This window comes from Tachypleus tridentatus, chromosome 6, assembly GCF_004210375.1.
Source record: "Tachypleus tridentatus isolate NWPU-2018 chromosome 6, ASM421037v1, whole genome shotgun sequence".
Taxonomy (NCBI): domain Eukaryota; kingdom Metazoa; phylum Arthropoda; class Merostomata; order Xiphosura; family Limulidae; genus Tachypleus; species Tachypleus tridentatus.
The window spans coordinates 123,429,204-123,444,883 of NC_134830.1; the positions used below are offsets into that span (position 1 = coordinate 123,429,204).

The following is a 15,680-nucleotide window of genomic DNA, read 5'->3' on the forward strand; positions in this document are numbered from 1 at the left end:
TAAGATTAAATTCTAATGGCAATAAATAGCTATATAAGAGAAGTATGAAGGAGAAATAGGAACAAAAGATTAGCCTTAACCAGTATTTAGTATAGCATTATTAGTAAGGATTTTTTGATTGATCATTATAATTATAATCACTTTAAAATCAACCTGTGAAAGTTCATTATTTACTTCTGTCATTTTACTATAACTGATGTAAATCATGGATGATATGGATTATATTGATATATAATAAAACATTCTAACTAAAGAAGTATATCAATATAAAATGGATAATTCTAACTATGAATAAATATTAATATCAAATAAAACATTCTAACTATGGATTATATTAATATAAAAAACATTCTACTATGACTGATGGAAATCCATGGATGAGAGTGTAATATATAGACATAACAATCTGGTTCAAGAGTCTGAGATATATAAGAAAGGAATCTGATGTTAATGTATGAAAGTGTAATACATAAATATAACTATTTGCTCCAGTAGTTTTACATACAAGGTAAAACTTTTGTAAAATGACTTGTATAAATTTAGTTTAGTATGTAAAAATTTATTTCTGTTTTGTTTCTTCTTTTCAGACTCCCAAATCTATTTTGGCCAGTTATCCTGCAAACAGAACAGATCACTTTTTGAAGTTTTTTGATGGTAACAATGTTTTATTAAAATTAGAACAACCACTGTCTTTATACAGTTTGATGGAAACTTCAGAATCAGAAATGTTTTTATTTTTTACTGAAAATAAAGGTCTTTTATAAATGAAGAAATAATATTAACAATTCTATCTCAGTTTGTGGTGGATTGTAGACCAGGAGATTTAATAATACTAATTATTATGTAGTGTTTTGTAGACCAGAATATTTAATAATATTAATTATTGTAGTATATTGTAGACTTAGAACCTGTCTTCTTATTTTCTCAGAGTGGAAAGATAAACCAAAACTGAAACCTAAATATCTTGATATAATATCAGCAAATGAAAAAGGTCAGTTTAATTTTATTTATACATTGTTCTTCTTCAGTGTGTCATGTGTTTCTAACTAGATAATTTTTAATATTAAATGCTTCATGTTTACTTTCTAGTGTGGTGCTAACAGGCTGTATGTAAGATCACAATAATTATGCATTTGAGCATTAATATCTTCTCAAGAATTACTGATCTTAAATCTAAATCAAGTAATTGTTTCATATGTATGTTATAAACGCCTTTTTTTTAAATAAATTTGTTAAGGTTGTAAAAGTAAGATTACGATTTTTTTAAATTACTCTTTGGTCAGAAGATCAGTCATTTAGTTCAATGACAGAAACTCCCATTCAACTTCACACATGTGGCATTCTTTTCAAAGCTACTTGGTAGAATTCATTGTCACTATTAATAACATAAATGCTCAAATCTAACAGTTACAGCTTATGTACTTAGAAATTTCACAATGCAAAAAAATCATGGAAATCAAAACTTAGATCAAATCACAGAATAAGAAATGTCCCCATAGCCTAATGTTTCCTGTTAAGAAAGATCCCTATATCCTAAGTCTTTCACTAGGTACAAGTTATTTTTTCAGAGTTAACTTATTATTATTTTCTTTTAAAAAGATATCCAGTACTTTTGTGGTGAAACTGAACCAACCACAGTTTAAACCAGATATATCTGCCAGATAACTGGAGATTTGATCAAGATATCAAATAAGGAATAATTCTTCATTGTTTTATTAACAGCATTAACATAAAATGAAACAGTATTTCAGAATTTGTAGGGCATATTGAAGAACTGTACACATTTTGATAGTAAATGTAAGAAAAAACCTTTACACACCAGACTAGCCTTGAAGAAGCCACAAATGCAAAACATCTGTTAAAATGAAAGTTCTCTTTTAAACTTTAAATTTTAACTTTATGACTAAAATATGCTAGAAGAGTGGACAGAAGTATCAAACAAATATAAAATAATGATTTTCATTAAGGTGGGTGTTCTCTGTTCAGGTACCTGTCTAACTACAGTATAACATTCCTCAATTCTGGAAAAGCATACCATTTTTCAAGAGTAATATGTGCTACCCACATGACTGGTTGTTTCATTACAACATAAATGAGAAAGTAACCTCTAGATATCACCTGAACAACCACTGAAGGACAATTCTGTTAAAAAGAAATATGCTTATATAGTACTGAGACTAGATACACTTAGAATAAGGTCCCCACTACCTGGTATCAAGAAGTAAGTTTAATTAGTATTGAAACTAGATACATTTAGGATATTCTCTACTTCAGAATATCAAGAAATATGTTTGAATAGTACTAAGAAATGGTACCCTTAGAAGAATACAGTTTTGATTTGAGGTCATCAAGAAATTAGATTAAATGTTATTGACCATCTCTCCTATTAGAGCAAAATTACCACTTTACCTTTGTAGAAAATGTAAAAAGACACTGCTTTAATGAAATGCTTACAGCTTTACCATAATTTAATTACTTCCCTATGTCATATATCCCCTTAATCCTTCATTATCACTGTATAGTGCACATATTTATCACTACATCATAGTAAAAGTAATCAACATGGAATGGACAAATAGCCAAAGAGAAAATGGTTACTAAGTTACCATGGGCCAAATGATCAAACAAAGACAAAAAGCTTATAGACTTCTATGGGTTGAATGATCAATCAAAGAGGAAACGTTAGATTACAATGAGTTGAATGTTTGAACAATGAGGAAAACTTACAAGAGTATCATGTGTTAGATGATTAGATTAATATTTGTTTATTAATTGAATAAAGGTAAAAATGTAGCCATAGTAACATAGATTAGATATTTAACAATCAAGAAAGTTGCTAGACCAGTAGAAAGACATCAAATACATCTTTACAGTATATTGTCAAAAGAACACGTATTTGGTTATCAAAAACTTTTTTTTTGTTGCTACAATAAATCCTGCTGATACTTTTGTTTTCTTCCTTAGGTTTATACCCTTTACTGAAGACCCAACAAGAGTGGACTCTGTGTCATCCTAGTTACTGCAGTGTTTGGTCATCAGCTTATCCTCACACGAACCTTCTTGATGGTAAAACACTGTATTATGTATATTACTCTCTCTTCTAACTGTCAAACCTTAGTTACTGTCACAGCTGCTTTGACTCTTCTTACTATCAAACCATAGTTATTGTCAATGCTGTCTTGCCTCTCCTTACAATCAAACCACAGCTACTGTCAATGCTGCCTTGACTCTCCTTACTGTCAAACCTTAGTTACTGTCAATGCTGCCTTGACTCTCCATACTGTCAAACCTCAGTTACTGTCAATGCTGCCTTGACTCTCCATACTGTCAAACCTCAGTTACTGTCAATGCTGCCTTGACTCTCCTTTCTGTCAAACCTTGGTTACTGCCAATGCTGTCTTGCTTCTCCTTACTGTCAAACTTTAGTAACTACCTCTGCTGCCTTGACTGTCTTAACTGTTGAACCTTAATTACTGTCAATGCTGTCTTGCCTCTCCTTACTGACAAATCTCAGTTATTGTCACTGCTGCCTTGACCCTCCTTACTGTCAAGCTTTAGTTACTTTAACTGCTGTCTTGACTGTCCTTACTGTCGAACCTTAGTAACTGTCACTGCTGTCTTGACTCTCCTTACTGTTGAACCTTAGTTACTGCCAATTCTGTCTTGCTTCTCTTTACTGTTGAACCTTAGTTACTGTCACTGCTGCATTGACTCTCCTCACTGTCAAACTTATTTGTTGTTATTGCTGTCAAGATCTTCTATGGTAACTTAGTTACTGTTATTTTTGTAATCTCTAGTGTTATAGATTATTGCATTATTAACTTAATTTGTCAAAGTTCCTCCATCTTGTGTGGCTATGTTAATGTTTTGCTGTTCAATGTTTTGGGACTGAAAACTAAGCTATAGCTTAAATATTTTTTTCTTTTGGGAACCAGAGAGATAGGTTTCTCTGCATTGGATGTACAAAATCTATAATTTACCAGACTTTGTGAAATCTTTGTAGGGTTTAACATATAGTGAGATATAATTACAGTTTACAAATTGACCAGAACAATGCTGGCCACATAATTAACAGAAACCCCATAGTTAATGAACTTTATCCATTGTTTTGTAGCTAATGGGTCTGCTATGTGAACTTTATTCTTTGGCAATTGTTTCATCTATCAGAGCCCAGTATGTCTTCAGCAGGTAACTCCAAGTCATTGTCAACAAGCACGTGAACATCAATGAATATGTAAAATGCAGCCATGGCTTATGTAATTATACAGCTCTTCTTGAAACAGATTTGTCTGTCAATTTGCCCAAGAAGTGTTTCATTTATTGCTTCCTGAAAAAGAAACATACAGAAACAGCCGTTAAGTAATAAAAACATCATCTGAAAACTATATATTAAGTGCTGTGACATCACAGGCAGTAGCAGTAGGTTTGGTGATAACAAGAATAATAGTAGCACTAGCCATCTGAGATATCAGAAAGTCAAAGACTGTCACCTCAAACAAAACAAGAATTATCAACTTGTATGTATGACTGTTACTAGTAAAGTGGTGTAACCCCTTCAAATCCTTTGTCTTTTATAATTTCCAGTTGAAATAGGTTAGTATTTTGTGGATTATGTACTTAGATACAGTAGATTTGGGACTTTTCAATGGTGTATGCAACACCTCCATAAACAGTTACTGTAATTTATCTTTTCTTGTCCTGCTACCCAAAAATACTTCTTAGTACATGGTTGACAGAGAGATTCCGTGTTTATATAAAAATATTTATGAAAAAAATATCTTGTTGACCTAAAAATGTATATGGAAAAGAAAGAAAAAATATAATTGAAACTCTAAAGAATGTAGTTTGTTTCTTTTACAAGGGTGCTTAAACCTTTAAGTTTATTTTTATTTATTTGTGTTTTCATTTAAGCTGTTAGTTTATGTAATTACATTTTATTGAAGAATTTTGTATTCACAATAGGTATGTTTTCCTAGATAATTCTTCCTCTATGTGGATTACACCAAGCACACACTCCTCGTGGGTTGTTTTTGACTTAGGTCGACCATTTACACTTTCTGGTATTGGCATATTTGGTTGGTACGTTTTCCATATGTTTGCATTGATTTGTGTTAATAAGGTAACATGTGTGCACTTTTCTCTTCCTTTCATTAACCAATTATTACACCATGTATGTGTTTGTGTTTTGATAAATCACAGTTATACAAAGAATGCCTAGTTGTCACACTTTAAAGAAATATTTTTCATCAACAAATACTGGTTGTTATTATACCAGTAGAGAATATGACATGTAATAACTTTCATTATACATATGAAAGATAAACTTAGGTAAATGTCACAGAGAGATAAAACAACCTTGATAAAGAGTTTGAAGCTTTTGTTACACTTCATGTTATAACCACTATAAACAGTGTTATGATTACTCTAAGTATAATGATTACCAAAGATTAGGACATTGAAAAGTTATTCTCCATCTGATGATTACCAAAGATTTGGGCATTTAAAAGTTGACGTTTATTTCTTGATTGCAGTCTTCTCGTTTTAAACTATCTTTTTAAATAAATTGGGACAGTCCCTAATATTTATGTTAGTATTACTTGTAAAATATAAATATATTAGTTATAATTTACAACATCTTTTAAGTGTGTCAAGCTTCAAAAATAATTAGTTTAATTCATGAATTGCAGCACCATCACTCAACATTCTCAGATTAACTTAAAAACATCCTATCCTTCACTAAATGCTTCAAGAATTTTAGCTGAAATAAAGAAATTATTTTCCATTGCTCAAAGTTATAGTCCTGAACAAAGGTACTTATCATATCAATATAAAAACATTTACCTTTACTCAACTTCTACAATACTTTAACAGCAATGGTAATTCACTCACAGCTGAAGTTAATAGCTGTCTGCCAGAATGTGTCACATCCTGCACTGCCCTTGCAGTTAGTTTTCTCCATTAATGATTGAGTTCTCATTCCCATAGTTGCATACAGCCTGATCCATCAGTTTTCCATTTAACAAATTCCTGTGAGAAACGTTGAGATGAAGTTTTGTTCTTCTGAATACTTTAATTTAGAACATTTTCTTCCTCTTAGAAAATATTAAAGATTTCTTTCTTCACAGGAACAGTGAACAAATGCCAAGAAGGTGTTTGCTTCAGAAGGCTGAAAAGTTAGAGTAAGTATGTTACTCAAACTGTTAAATTAAACTATAAGACAAACATAACAGTATGTAGTGTATTGGCACACACTTTTATTCATAAACTGGTTAATGTAGTGTATCAGTACACACATTTGTTCATAATCTGGGTAATGTAGTGTATCGGTACACACATTTGTTTATAAACTGATTAGTGTAGTGTATCAGTACACACATTTGTTCACAAACTGGTTAATGTATTGTATCAGTGTACATATTTTTTCATAAACTGAGTACTGTAGTGTATCAGTACACACTTATTCATAAACTGGTTAGTGTATCAGTACACACTTTTATTCATAAACTGGTTAGTGTATCAGTACACACTTTTGTTCATAGACTGGTTAACATAATGTATCAGTACACTCCTTGTACATAAACTGGTTAATGTAGTGTATCAGTACACACATTTGTTCATAAACTGGTTAATGTAGTGTATCAGTGCACACATTTGTTCATAAAGTGGTCAATGTAGTGTAGTGTATCAGTACATACTCTTTGTACATAAACTGGTTAATGTAGTGTATCAGTACACACATTTGTATACAAACTGGTTAACATTGCATATGGGTACAAACTTTTTGTTTATAATCTGATTAATGTGGTGTATCAATACAAAAGCTTGTTCATAAACTGATTATTAAAGCTGTAAATTATGGAACTGAGGAAAACAAAGAAAATTGTACATTTACCAAATTGCATTGAACTGTAAAAGGTTTGTTCCCACTGTTGATGATAAACTAAATATGGGTCATCTTTGTATGATAATAGTAATTTGTTAAGTTACAAAATAACATCAACATGACGGACATGTATGTATAAATTTGATAAATTAAAAATTCAGTCTTAAGTTTCCACTGATCAACAATTGTCAGTGTTTTGAAGAAATATTTACGTTCACAGCCAGTATAGGGTTTGATTCCAAAGTAAACTCTTATGCATGTTGTTGCTTATTTATTTTTACTATTTAAAGCAGACAAATAAATAACCATGGATGAAGTTTTGTATCTTAATGTAACTTATGATGGTGTGAGATTAGAATGTTGCATTTTCTTACCACAGGGGACCATGGTTCAACATAAAGATGTTACACTGTTCACGAACAGGTCCAACAGACCCTACATCACCAGGTTTGTTTACTTTATATAAGCTGGTGTAATCTGTTATTTATAGATTAAAACTACTGAAATATAGTAGGATGATGTGAACATTCACACTTTAGTAAAGATGGCTGTTCATTTACTTTAGCAAATAATTTGTTAGAATCATGTGCAATTTATCATTTGAAATATGGATAATATTATATAATACAAAACATGTTGGTTGATGTGTAGGTAATGTCATATAACACAAAATATATTGATTGATGTGTAGGTAATGTCATATAACACAAAATATATTAATTGATGTGTAGGTAATATTATGTAACACAAAATATGTTGATTGATATGTAGGTAATATTATATAACATAAAATCTGTTGATTGATGTGTAATATTTTCTAACACAAAACCTGTTGATTGATGTGAAGGTAATGTTATATAACACAAAATATGTTGATTGATGTGTAAGGTAGTATTATATAACACAAAACCTGTTGACTGAGGTATAAGTAATAGTATATAACACAAAATCTGTTGATTGAAGTAAGTTTGTAAACTGTAATTGTATCTCACTATATGTTACATCCTGCAAAAGTTTTATAATGTTGGGGTGGATCATAAATTTTGTATGTCAAATAGAAAATGACCTATCTCTTTTATTCTGAAAAGATAAAATATGTAATAATGATTAACATTAAGTTCTGTTTTTTTTATACTATTACGTATAATTTATTTTTTACAGAGTCTTTGTGTATTTCAAATTAATATTTGGCTTGTTTTAGATTGGAATTATGTTTTATCTTCTGTACTAATTCCTTCTTTAAATAGCAGCAACACCTAAGCTAACTTGTAATATATATATAAAAAAAACAAATGAGAGTTAATAATGATACACACAAGCCTGTCCAACTTGCTAGATTTAGTTAACCAGTAAGTAGTTGGTTTTTCTGTGTCTCTTTAGTTACACCCATCATTACTTACTATGTCCACAGAACAAACACATTAGAATGTGATTTCAAACACAATGGTAAAACAGCAGTTGATATGGTTTTGCAGGAATTCTCCAAGAATTCCATGGGTTCCTAGATTCAGCACAGTTCTGGAGATTATTTATCAAAGACAATTATGGAGCCTCTTTCACTTCACTCCATGGAGTCCAGTTCTATGGAGTTGACTCTTCACTCCTGGAGTTTCTAGAAGATCTGAACTTGGACTGTATAGCACCTTCTCTTGCAAGAAAGGTGAATGTATTTTTGTACATTTTATAATAGTTATTAATGATGATAGTAAATATAATTATAGAATGGAAGATTTTGTAATTAGTTTGTCTTTGATTTATTCCTCTCTATTCAAAAAATTAATGGAATATCTCAACAGAAGATATAGAGTGACAATTTTAAAACAACAACAGTTTTTAGGAAATCTTAACAAAAAAACCTAAACTGATATTATTGATACAGATCTTATTTCTACAAAACTTACACAGAGTGACATACCTGTGTGAACAACATAATCATAAATGTCAATATAAAACAATATCCTACTTACACTGATAAATACTATTTGAAACATAAATTGTTATATTTCTTTATGGATGATTGCTCAGTCAAGTCTGTATAAATATGTGTAATTAATATACGTTATATAATTAACATTTCTGGAAATCCCACAGAAATTTATCTGTAAGCAACTAGATATTTGTCTCAGCATTATCTAAATATTAATTTTCTAAATATCAACAGGGAATCACTACCCAAGAAGAGCTCAGAAACCTCACAAAATCAGTTGTCAAAGAACTGGTAAGGATATCTTTTATGTAAATAACTGAGTTATCGAATAACAGTTAATGATATTTTGTGACATGTAAATCTGTTATATATTATCATTGTATCATACATTAACATCACATTACACATTAATATTATATAATACATTAACATATCCATAATCTACCCCTTTAACAGGACGTTTGAAGGAAATAAAAAAAAATATTTTTATTAATATGAAGGCTATTATTGATACAGGAACTCCATCAAACTCCATCATTAAAAATAAGTCATTTTCTTATACTGATGGTTTGTTACCATTAGTTGATAACTTGGAAGTTGAAGATAAATATGAAAACAATGACAACAAAAGGTGTAAGGAATTTTTATCACATTTTTTACATTGATCGAGGAAAGACTTAATTAGTGTGTTAAAATATCAGATATGTGTGACTTTGTTGCTGATGATTTAGTATCATATGAAAAACTTGGTAAAAAAAAAGATTTATTCTTAGTAATCCATCTTGATTGTGTTACTTTTGAAAATGATAAATCTAATCTTCCACATACAGTATCTCCTGACAGAAGGTTTATAGAACTAGATCCTAAAGTGTCCGTGTCTACATACATACAGTATCTATTGACAGAAGGTTTACAGAAGCAGATGCTAAAGTTTCAGTACCTACCTACAGTATCTAATGACAGAAGGTTTACATGGCCAAAACCTAAAATTTCAGTACCTACGTACTGTATCTATTGACAAAAGGTTTACAGAATCTGGTGATGGAAAGTTTGCAGAACCAGATCCTAAAGCTTTGAATACCTACATATAGTACTTGGTAACAAAAGGTTTGCAGAACCAGATACTAAAGTTTCAGTACCTGCATACAGTACCTACTGACAGAAGTTTTACAGAACCAGATTTTTTTTATAAATTACCTGTAACATAAATAAAGACAAGGTAGACTTTATAAATTAGCTGTAACATAGATAAAGTAAAGGTAGACTTTATAAATTACCTACAACATAGATAAAAACAAGGTAGACTTTATAAATTACCTACAGCATAGATAAAGACAAGGTATACTTTATAAATTACCTACAAAATAGATAAAGACAAGGTAGACTTTATAAATTACCTACAAAATAGATAAAGACAAGGTAGACTTTTATATATGCAAAAACGGCTCGTTTGGGTTTTCTCGACATCACTTACAAGGGAGACTTTATAAATTACCTACATGAGATAAAGACAAGGTAGACTTTATAAATTACCTGTAACATAGATAAAGACAAGGTAGACTTTATAAATTACCTACAACATAGATAAAGACAAGGTAGAGTTATAAATTACCTACAACACGAGATAAAAGCAAGGTACACTTTATAAATTATCTACAACATAGATAAAGACAAGGTAGTTTATATAAATTACCTACAACATGAAATTAGCTTTCTCAATGTACAAATAATTATTATTAATGATGTTATGAATAACTTCATAAATATAGTTATCATTTCTGTAACTAATAAATATCCTTCATCAAAACTTCACATTCCTGACATATTGACTCATTAAATGTTTGTCTGTGTATAAAACAGACAGAAGTGCATCTGAGGTTTATCTGTTTTCAGTGTAGATGGGTCTATTTATATTTGTCCATTTAATATGTGCATATGTTGATACATATCTCCATAGCAAATATGTTCATTTATTTACTTATTCAGTAGTAATGGAGGTGAGGTATATCTATTATGATTAATAATACTTTATTGTGCTATAAACAAAATATCTTGTATTGTGCACTGCTTTTATAATTCAAACGATTTAAAGTACAAACAGCAGTAAGTGCAAAACAGATTTTCTAGTAAGGTTTTCTATGATTTTTTTATTGTTATAGAAAACTTAAATGTGTTTCATGTTATTAATTTGTAGATAAAATTAATTTCTGTACTTTGTATTCTAAATACAATATACACAATAAAAAAATATTTGAAAACATGCTGAAGTTTATGTTTCTTATTCATTATTAACCTTTTATAGGTCAGTGACAGTAGGGACCAACTGAAACTTTGGAATGCCATACATCCAGATGACAGTAAGAAAATTTTCAAAAGTTCTCTATTAGTTTGTGAGGTCTTCACAAAGTTTCCAGCTGCTACACTTTTTTAGAATATTACTATCAAGCTGTAAGGGAACCTTACAAACCGTTACCATAGTACAAAACAGTTGTAAGAAAAGAATTATGGGTGATATTTATTACATGGTTGATATGTATGTTTGATACTAGAAAACCAGCTGTAAGGAAGGGTGGTGGGTAGTATTACATGGTTGATATGTACGTTTGATACTAGAAAACTAGCTCTAAGGAAAATATTGTGGATGTTATTACATGGTTGATATGTATGTTTGATACCAGATAACTAGTTATAAGGAAAACATTGTGGGTGGTATTACATGGTTATGTAATTTTTATACTAGATAACCAGCTGTAAGGAAAGAATTCTGGTTGGTATTACATGGTCAATTACCATTAATGCATGTTTGATAATGTTTCAGTGTTGTTTAATTAAGTACCATTAATGTACACTGGATAATATTTCAGTGTTGTTTAGTTAAATACTATTAATGTACACTTGATATTGTTTCAGTATTGTTTAGCTAAATACTGTTAATGCACATTTGACAATGTTTCAGTGTTGTTAGTGTTGTTTATTTAAGTTCATATTATATTTATTATCTTGTGAGGGTTTTTTATTAAGCACAAGTTAAACTTAGAGTGCAAAAAGACCAACAGCAGCCACACCTACATGATTGAGTTAAGAATTGGAGAATTAAATAAGTTTGTATCAACTTTTGTTTTAAACTTATATGTCTAATGTGTGAATGGACCAGAACATTAAAATTCCTATATAATTGCCAACAGCTGTGTGAGACAATACCTATCAGAAAGTAACAGCTTTGAAATTTACTATTTTCTTCCTAGGTTCCCTTCAAATGGAACATGATGCATTAGATGCTGTGTTTTCAAAACTGAAATCTATGTTGATGGATTAATATTCCTGCATAAGTTACACACTGGCCCATTACAAGTCTCATGAATAACAGAGATGTAGTTAAACTTTCACCTACCATGTCTGTAGCATGTAACAGTCCATTAGAGAAATGAGAATGGTGTAACATGGATTAACTGATTGTTTTGCTGTACTAATGCACAAACATTGATTAACCATCTTTCAGTTATTGTTTTTTATGTCATGTACAGTTATATCAGTAGAATAACTAACATTCTGATAGTAGATAATTATAAGTATTCTCAGGTGTTTTTATAAATGATGCATTTACTAAATTTAACTATTAAAGAGTTTTAATTTTTTTTATAACAGAAACACTATATATAACTGATAAGATTATCTCTTATTACTGAAATGTTACTACAGTCCAATTGATAACAGTTGATTATCTCTTATTACTGAAATGTTACTACAGTCAAATTGATAAGACAGTTGATTATCTCTTATTACTGAAGTTACTACAGTCTAATTCATAAGACAGTTGAATATCTTATTACTGCAGTGTTACTACAATTTAATTCATAACAGTTGATTATCACTTGTTACTGAAATGTTACTACAGTCTAATTGGTAACACAGTTGATAATCTCTTGTTACTGAAATGTTACTACAGTCTAATTGATAAGACAATTGATTACCTCTTACTACTGAAGTGTAACTACAATCTAATCAATACCAGTTGATCATCACTTGTTACTGCAGTGTTGCTACAGTCTAATTCATAACAGTTGACTATCACTTGTTACTGAAGTGTTACTACAGTCTAATTGATAACAGTTGATTATCACTTGTTATTGAAGTGTTACTATTGTCTAATTGATAACACAATTGCTCACATTACTGAAGTGTTTTTACTGTCTAATCAATAGCAGAATTGAAGTAATAAGAAAGATATTGTGCAACCCACATGGTGACAACTATTTACTAATGTAACTACTAAAGTTCACATTCTATTTCTTAAGTAATAGTATAAAATTTGGTATAAAAGTAAACTTCCTGTTGGTGACAACATTAAAGAATAAATGTTTTTTACTGACCTGTTTCTACTTTACATTAAGATGAATATATTTTGTTTTTAAATAATCAAGGAAATACATTTTTCATTATATTTGAAAGGAAGTATGGATTTAATTCTTGTGAATGAAACTGTGTCGTTGTGTAAGGGAAGTATGGTTTTAATTGTTGTGTAACAGAAGTGTGATTTTAATTCTTGTGAATGAAAGTATAGTTTTAATTGTGTAATGGAAGTGTGGTTTTAATTGTTGTGTACTGGAAGTGTGTTTCTAATTGTTCTTTAATGGAAGTGTAGTATATCTTTAAAGTATGTTTTTAATTGTACTGTACAGGATGTCTGGTATATCTTTAAAGTATGTTTTTAATTGTTCTGTACAGAATGTCTGGTATATCTTTAAAGTATGTTTTTAATTGTTCTGTACAGAATGTCTGGTATATCGTTAAAGTATGTTTTTAATTGTACTGTACAGGATGTCTGGTATATCGTTAAAGTATGTTTTTAATTGTACTGTACAGGATGTCTGGTATATCTTTAAAGTATGTTTTTAATTGTACTGTACAGGATGTCTGGTATATCTTTAAAGTATGTTTTTAATTGTTCTGTACGGAATGTCTGGTATATCTTTAAAGTATGTTTTTAATTGTTCTGTACAGAATGTCTGGTATATCTTTAAAGTATGTTTTTAATTGTTCTGTACAGAATGTCTGGTATATCTTTAAAGTATGTTTTTAATTGTTCTGTACAGAATGTCTGGTATATCTTTAAAGTATGTTTTTAATTGTTCTGTACAGAATGTCTGGTATATCGTTAAAGTATGTTTTTAATTGTTCTGTACAGAATGTCTGGTATATCTTAAAAGTGTGTTTTTAATTGTTCTGTACAGAATGTCTGGTATATCTTAAAAGTGTGTTTTTACTTGTTCTATACTAAACATTTTATAAATCATGGAAATATTTTTTCTTTTTGTTATATCTTGGAATTAAGTTTTTAGTTATATAGAAATCTTAAGAATCTACTACACTGTTTTTAAGATAAAATTGGTCAATATACTTTAAACACAAGAAAACATAAATGTAATTTAAAGAGGTCATGGGCCAACAAACATAGGTACAGTGTTTCTCAGAATGTATTGCACAAAATAGTGATATTTTCATGTAGTTAATGTTGAAATCTTTAAATACACATGGATTAAGCATGTATTATATCTGAACATTCAAATTATAGTAAAATAAAGTGTATTATTTTAAAAATCATTTCTTATCACTAAACAACAGTTTTAATTAAATCGTTCTCTGGTGTATTTTCTTTCTGTATTGTACTTGTTATTTTACTCTTCCCTTCCTGATCAAAATATTTCTCTAATAAACGATCAGGTACAGAAAAAGCACGTCAGATGTTTCTGAAGTCGTCATGGTAAAGATGCTACGAATTAAAAATGATAACCATATAACAGTTTGTGTTGAAATATTTTGAATATTAAGATGGTTATATCAGCTCTGGAATGGCAATATTGGTCAAATAAATGTTTTTACATGGTTAAAAACAAAATTAACTCCTTTACATGGAACTTTCACGCATTGAGAGATTACTTAATAAATTAAACAGTACTAGTTTTTTTGGTTTGGTTAAAATATTTGAAGTTTTCATTATTTTTTCATTTTAAATAAAATTGAAAGTTAAGCCTTAAAAACTACACAGAACGTTAGCCGTTACATTTTCAGTTGTTATTGACTTCTAATATAAAACCTCCACATACCTATTTTTATCAAACTGCCGTAGAAACAAAAAAATAATAACATGGAATAAATTTATAAAGCCTAATTTATCATCGGATCCACCACTGCGTAAGAGATTGTTTGTACTATTGAATAAACATATGATGCCTTAACGAAAATTGTTTTATTGTATACAATGCACTTGTCATATGTTACATACGAGTAACATGCTATTACTGTCATAAATAACCTTAAATGTTTTTTTTTTTGTTATATTATTTTGTGTTTGGATATTATGAAAATTGTAACTTGAATTCCAGCCATCATAATAACAGTCGTGTTTATAAAATGTACATATTATTAATTCTGTAATACTAGAATCTTTAATATATTTAATTGTTTTATATAATTTGTATTAAATTATCGCCGCCATGTATTAATACAGATAAACGAACCCGATCCAGTTTTTCTTCATTCCTTAACATGTATATTGGTTAAATATCAAGTATTTCCTGCACCCTTAAAGCGTTAAGTCTTCGAAAACTGATTTGAAATGGAAGGTAACTGTTCATTGAACAAACACAAGAAGTACGGAAATCTCCAGACGATACACAGAGGTATTCAGTAGTCGTTTAAAACACATTGATAGATAATGTGCATCAAGCCTAGCAAAATATTATGGTTGTAGTTCCTTTCAAAGTGTTTGTCTGTTCATCATACTATCATGATGCTACTAACTGAAATAAATATTTTTTGTTATATCAATTTTGATCACAAAGAGGCTCAAAAGTGCGATCGAAGCAGTCA

General features: G+C 29.7%; 1 protein-coding gene and 1 long non-coding RNA gene across 3 annotated transcripts in view; one reads left to right on the forward strand and one right to left on the reverse strand.

Moving 5' to 3' along the window:
- Nucleotides 1–14,443, forward strand: part of LOC143253528 (uncharacterized) — a 46,943-nt gene extending 32,500 nt beyond the window's left edge. For both annotated transcript variants that reach the window (XM_076507560.1, XM_076507559.1), the window contains exons 9-18: nucleotides 588–654; nucleotides 929–991; nucleotides 2,965–3,066; nucleotides 4,977–5,079; nucleotides 6,126–6,179; nucleotides 7,263–7,330; nucleotides 8,359–8,543; nucleotides 9,045–9,101; nucleotides 11,113–11,167; nucleotides 12,056–14,443. In XM_076507560.1, the coding sequence (XP_076363675.1) occupies nucleotides 588–654; nucleotides 929–991; nucleotides 2,965–3,066; nucleotides 4,977–5,079; nucleotides 6,126–6,179; nucleotides 7,263–7,330; nucleotides 8,359–8,543; nucleotides 9,045–9,101; nucleotides 11,113–11,167; nucleotides 12,056–12,126 (825 nt within the window). In that variant the 3' untranslated portion in view covers nucleotides 12,127–14,443. The remainder of the gene's footprint in view (nucleotides 1–587; nucleotides 655–928; nucleotides 992–2,964; nucleotides 3,067–4,976; nucleotides 5,080–6,125; nucleotides 6,180–7,262; nucleotides 7,331–8,358; nucleotides 8,544–9,044; nucleotides 9,102–11,112; nucleotides 11,168–12,055) is intronic.
- On the reverse strand, nucleotides 645–15,300 carry LOC143253531 (uncharacterized). Its single transcript, XR_013029684.1, has 3 exons — nucleotides 14,915–15,300; nucleotides 5,842–6,166; nucleotides 645–4,327 (listed from the first exon to the last, which is right to left on the reverse strand). It is a non-coding gene; the product is annotated as an uncharacterized LOC143253531 (long non-coding RNA).
- Between the last annotated feature and the right edge of the window lie 380 nt (nucleotides 15,301–15,680).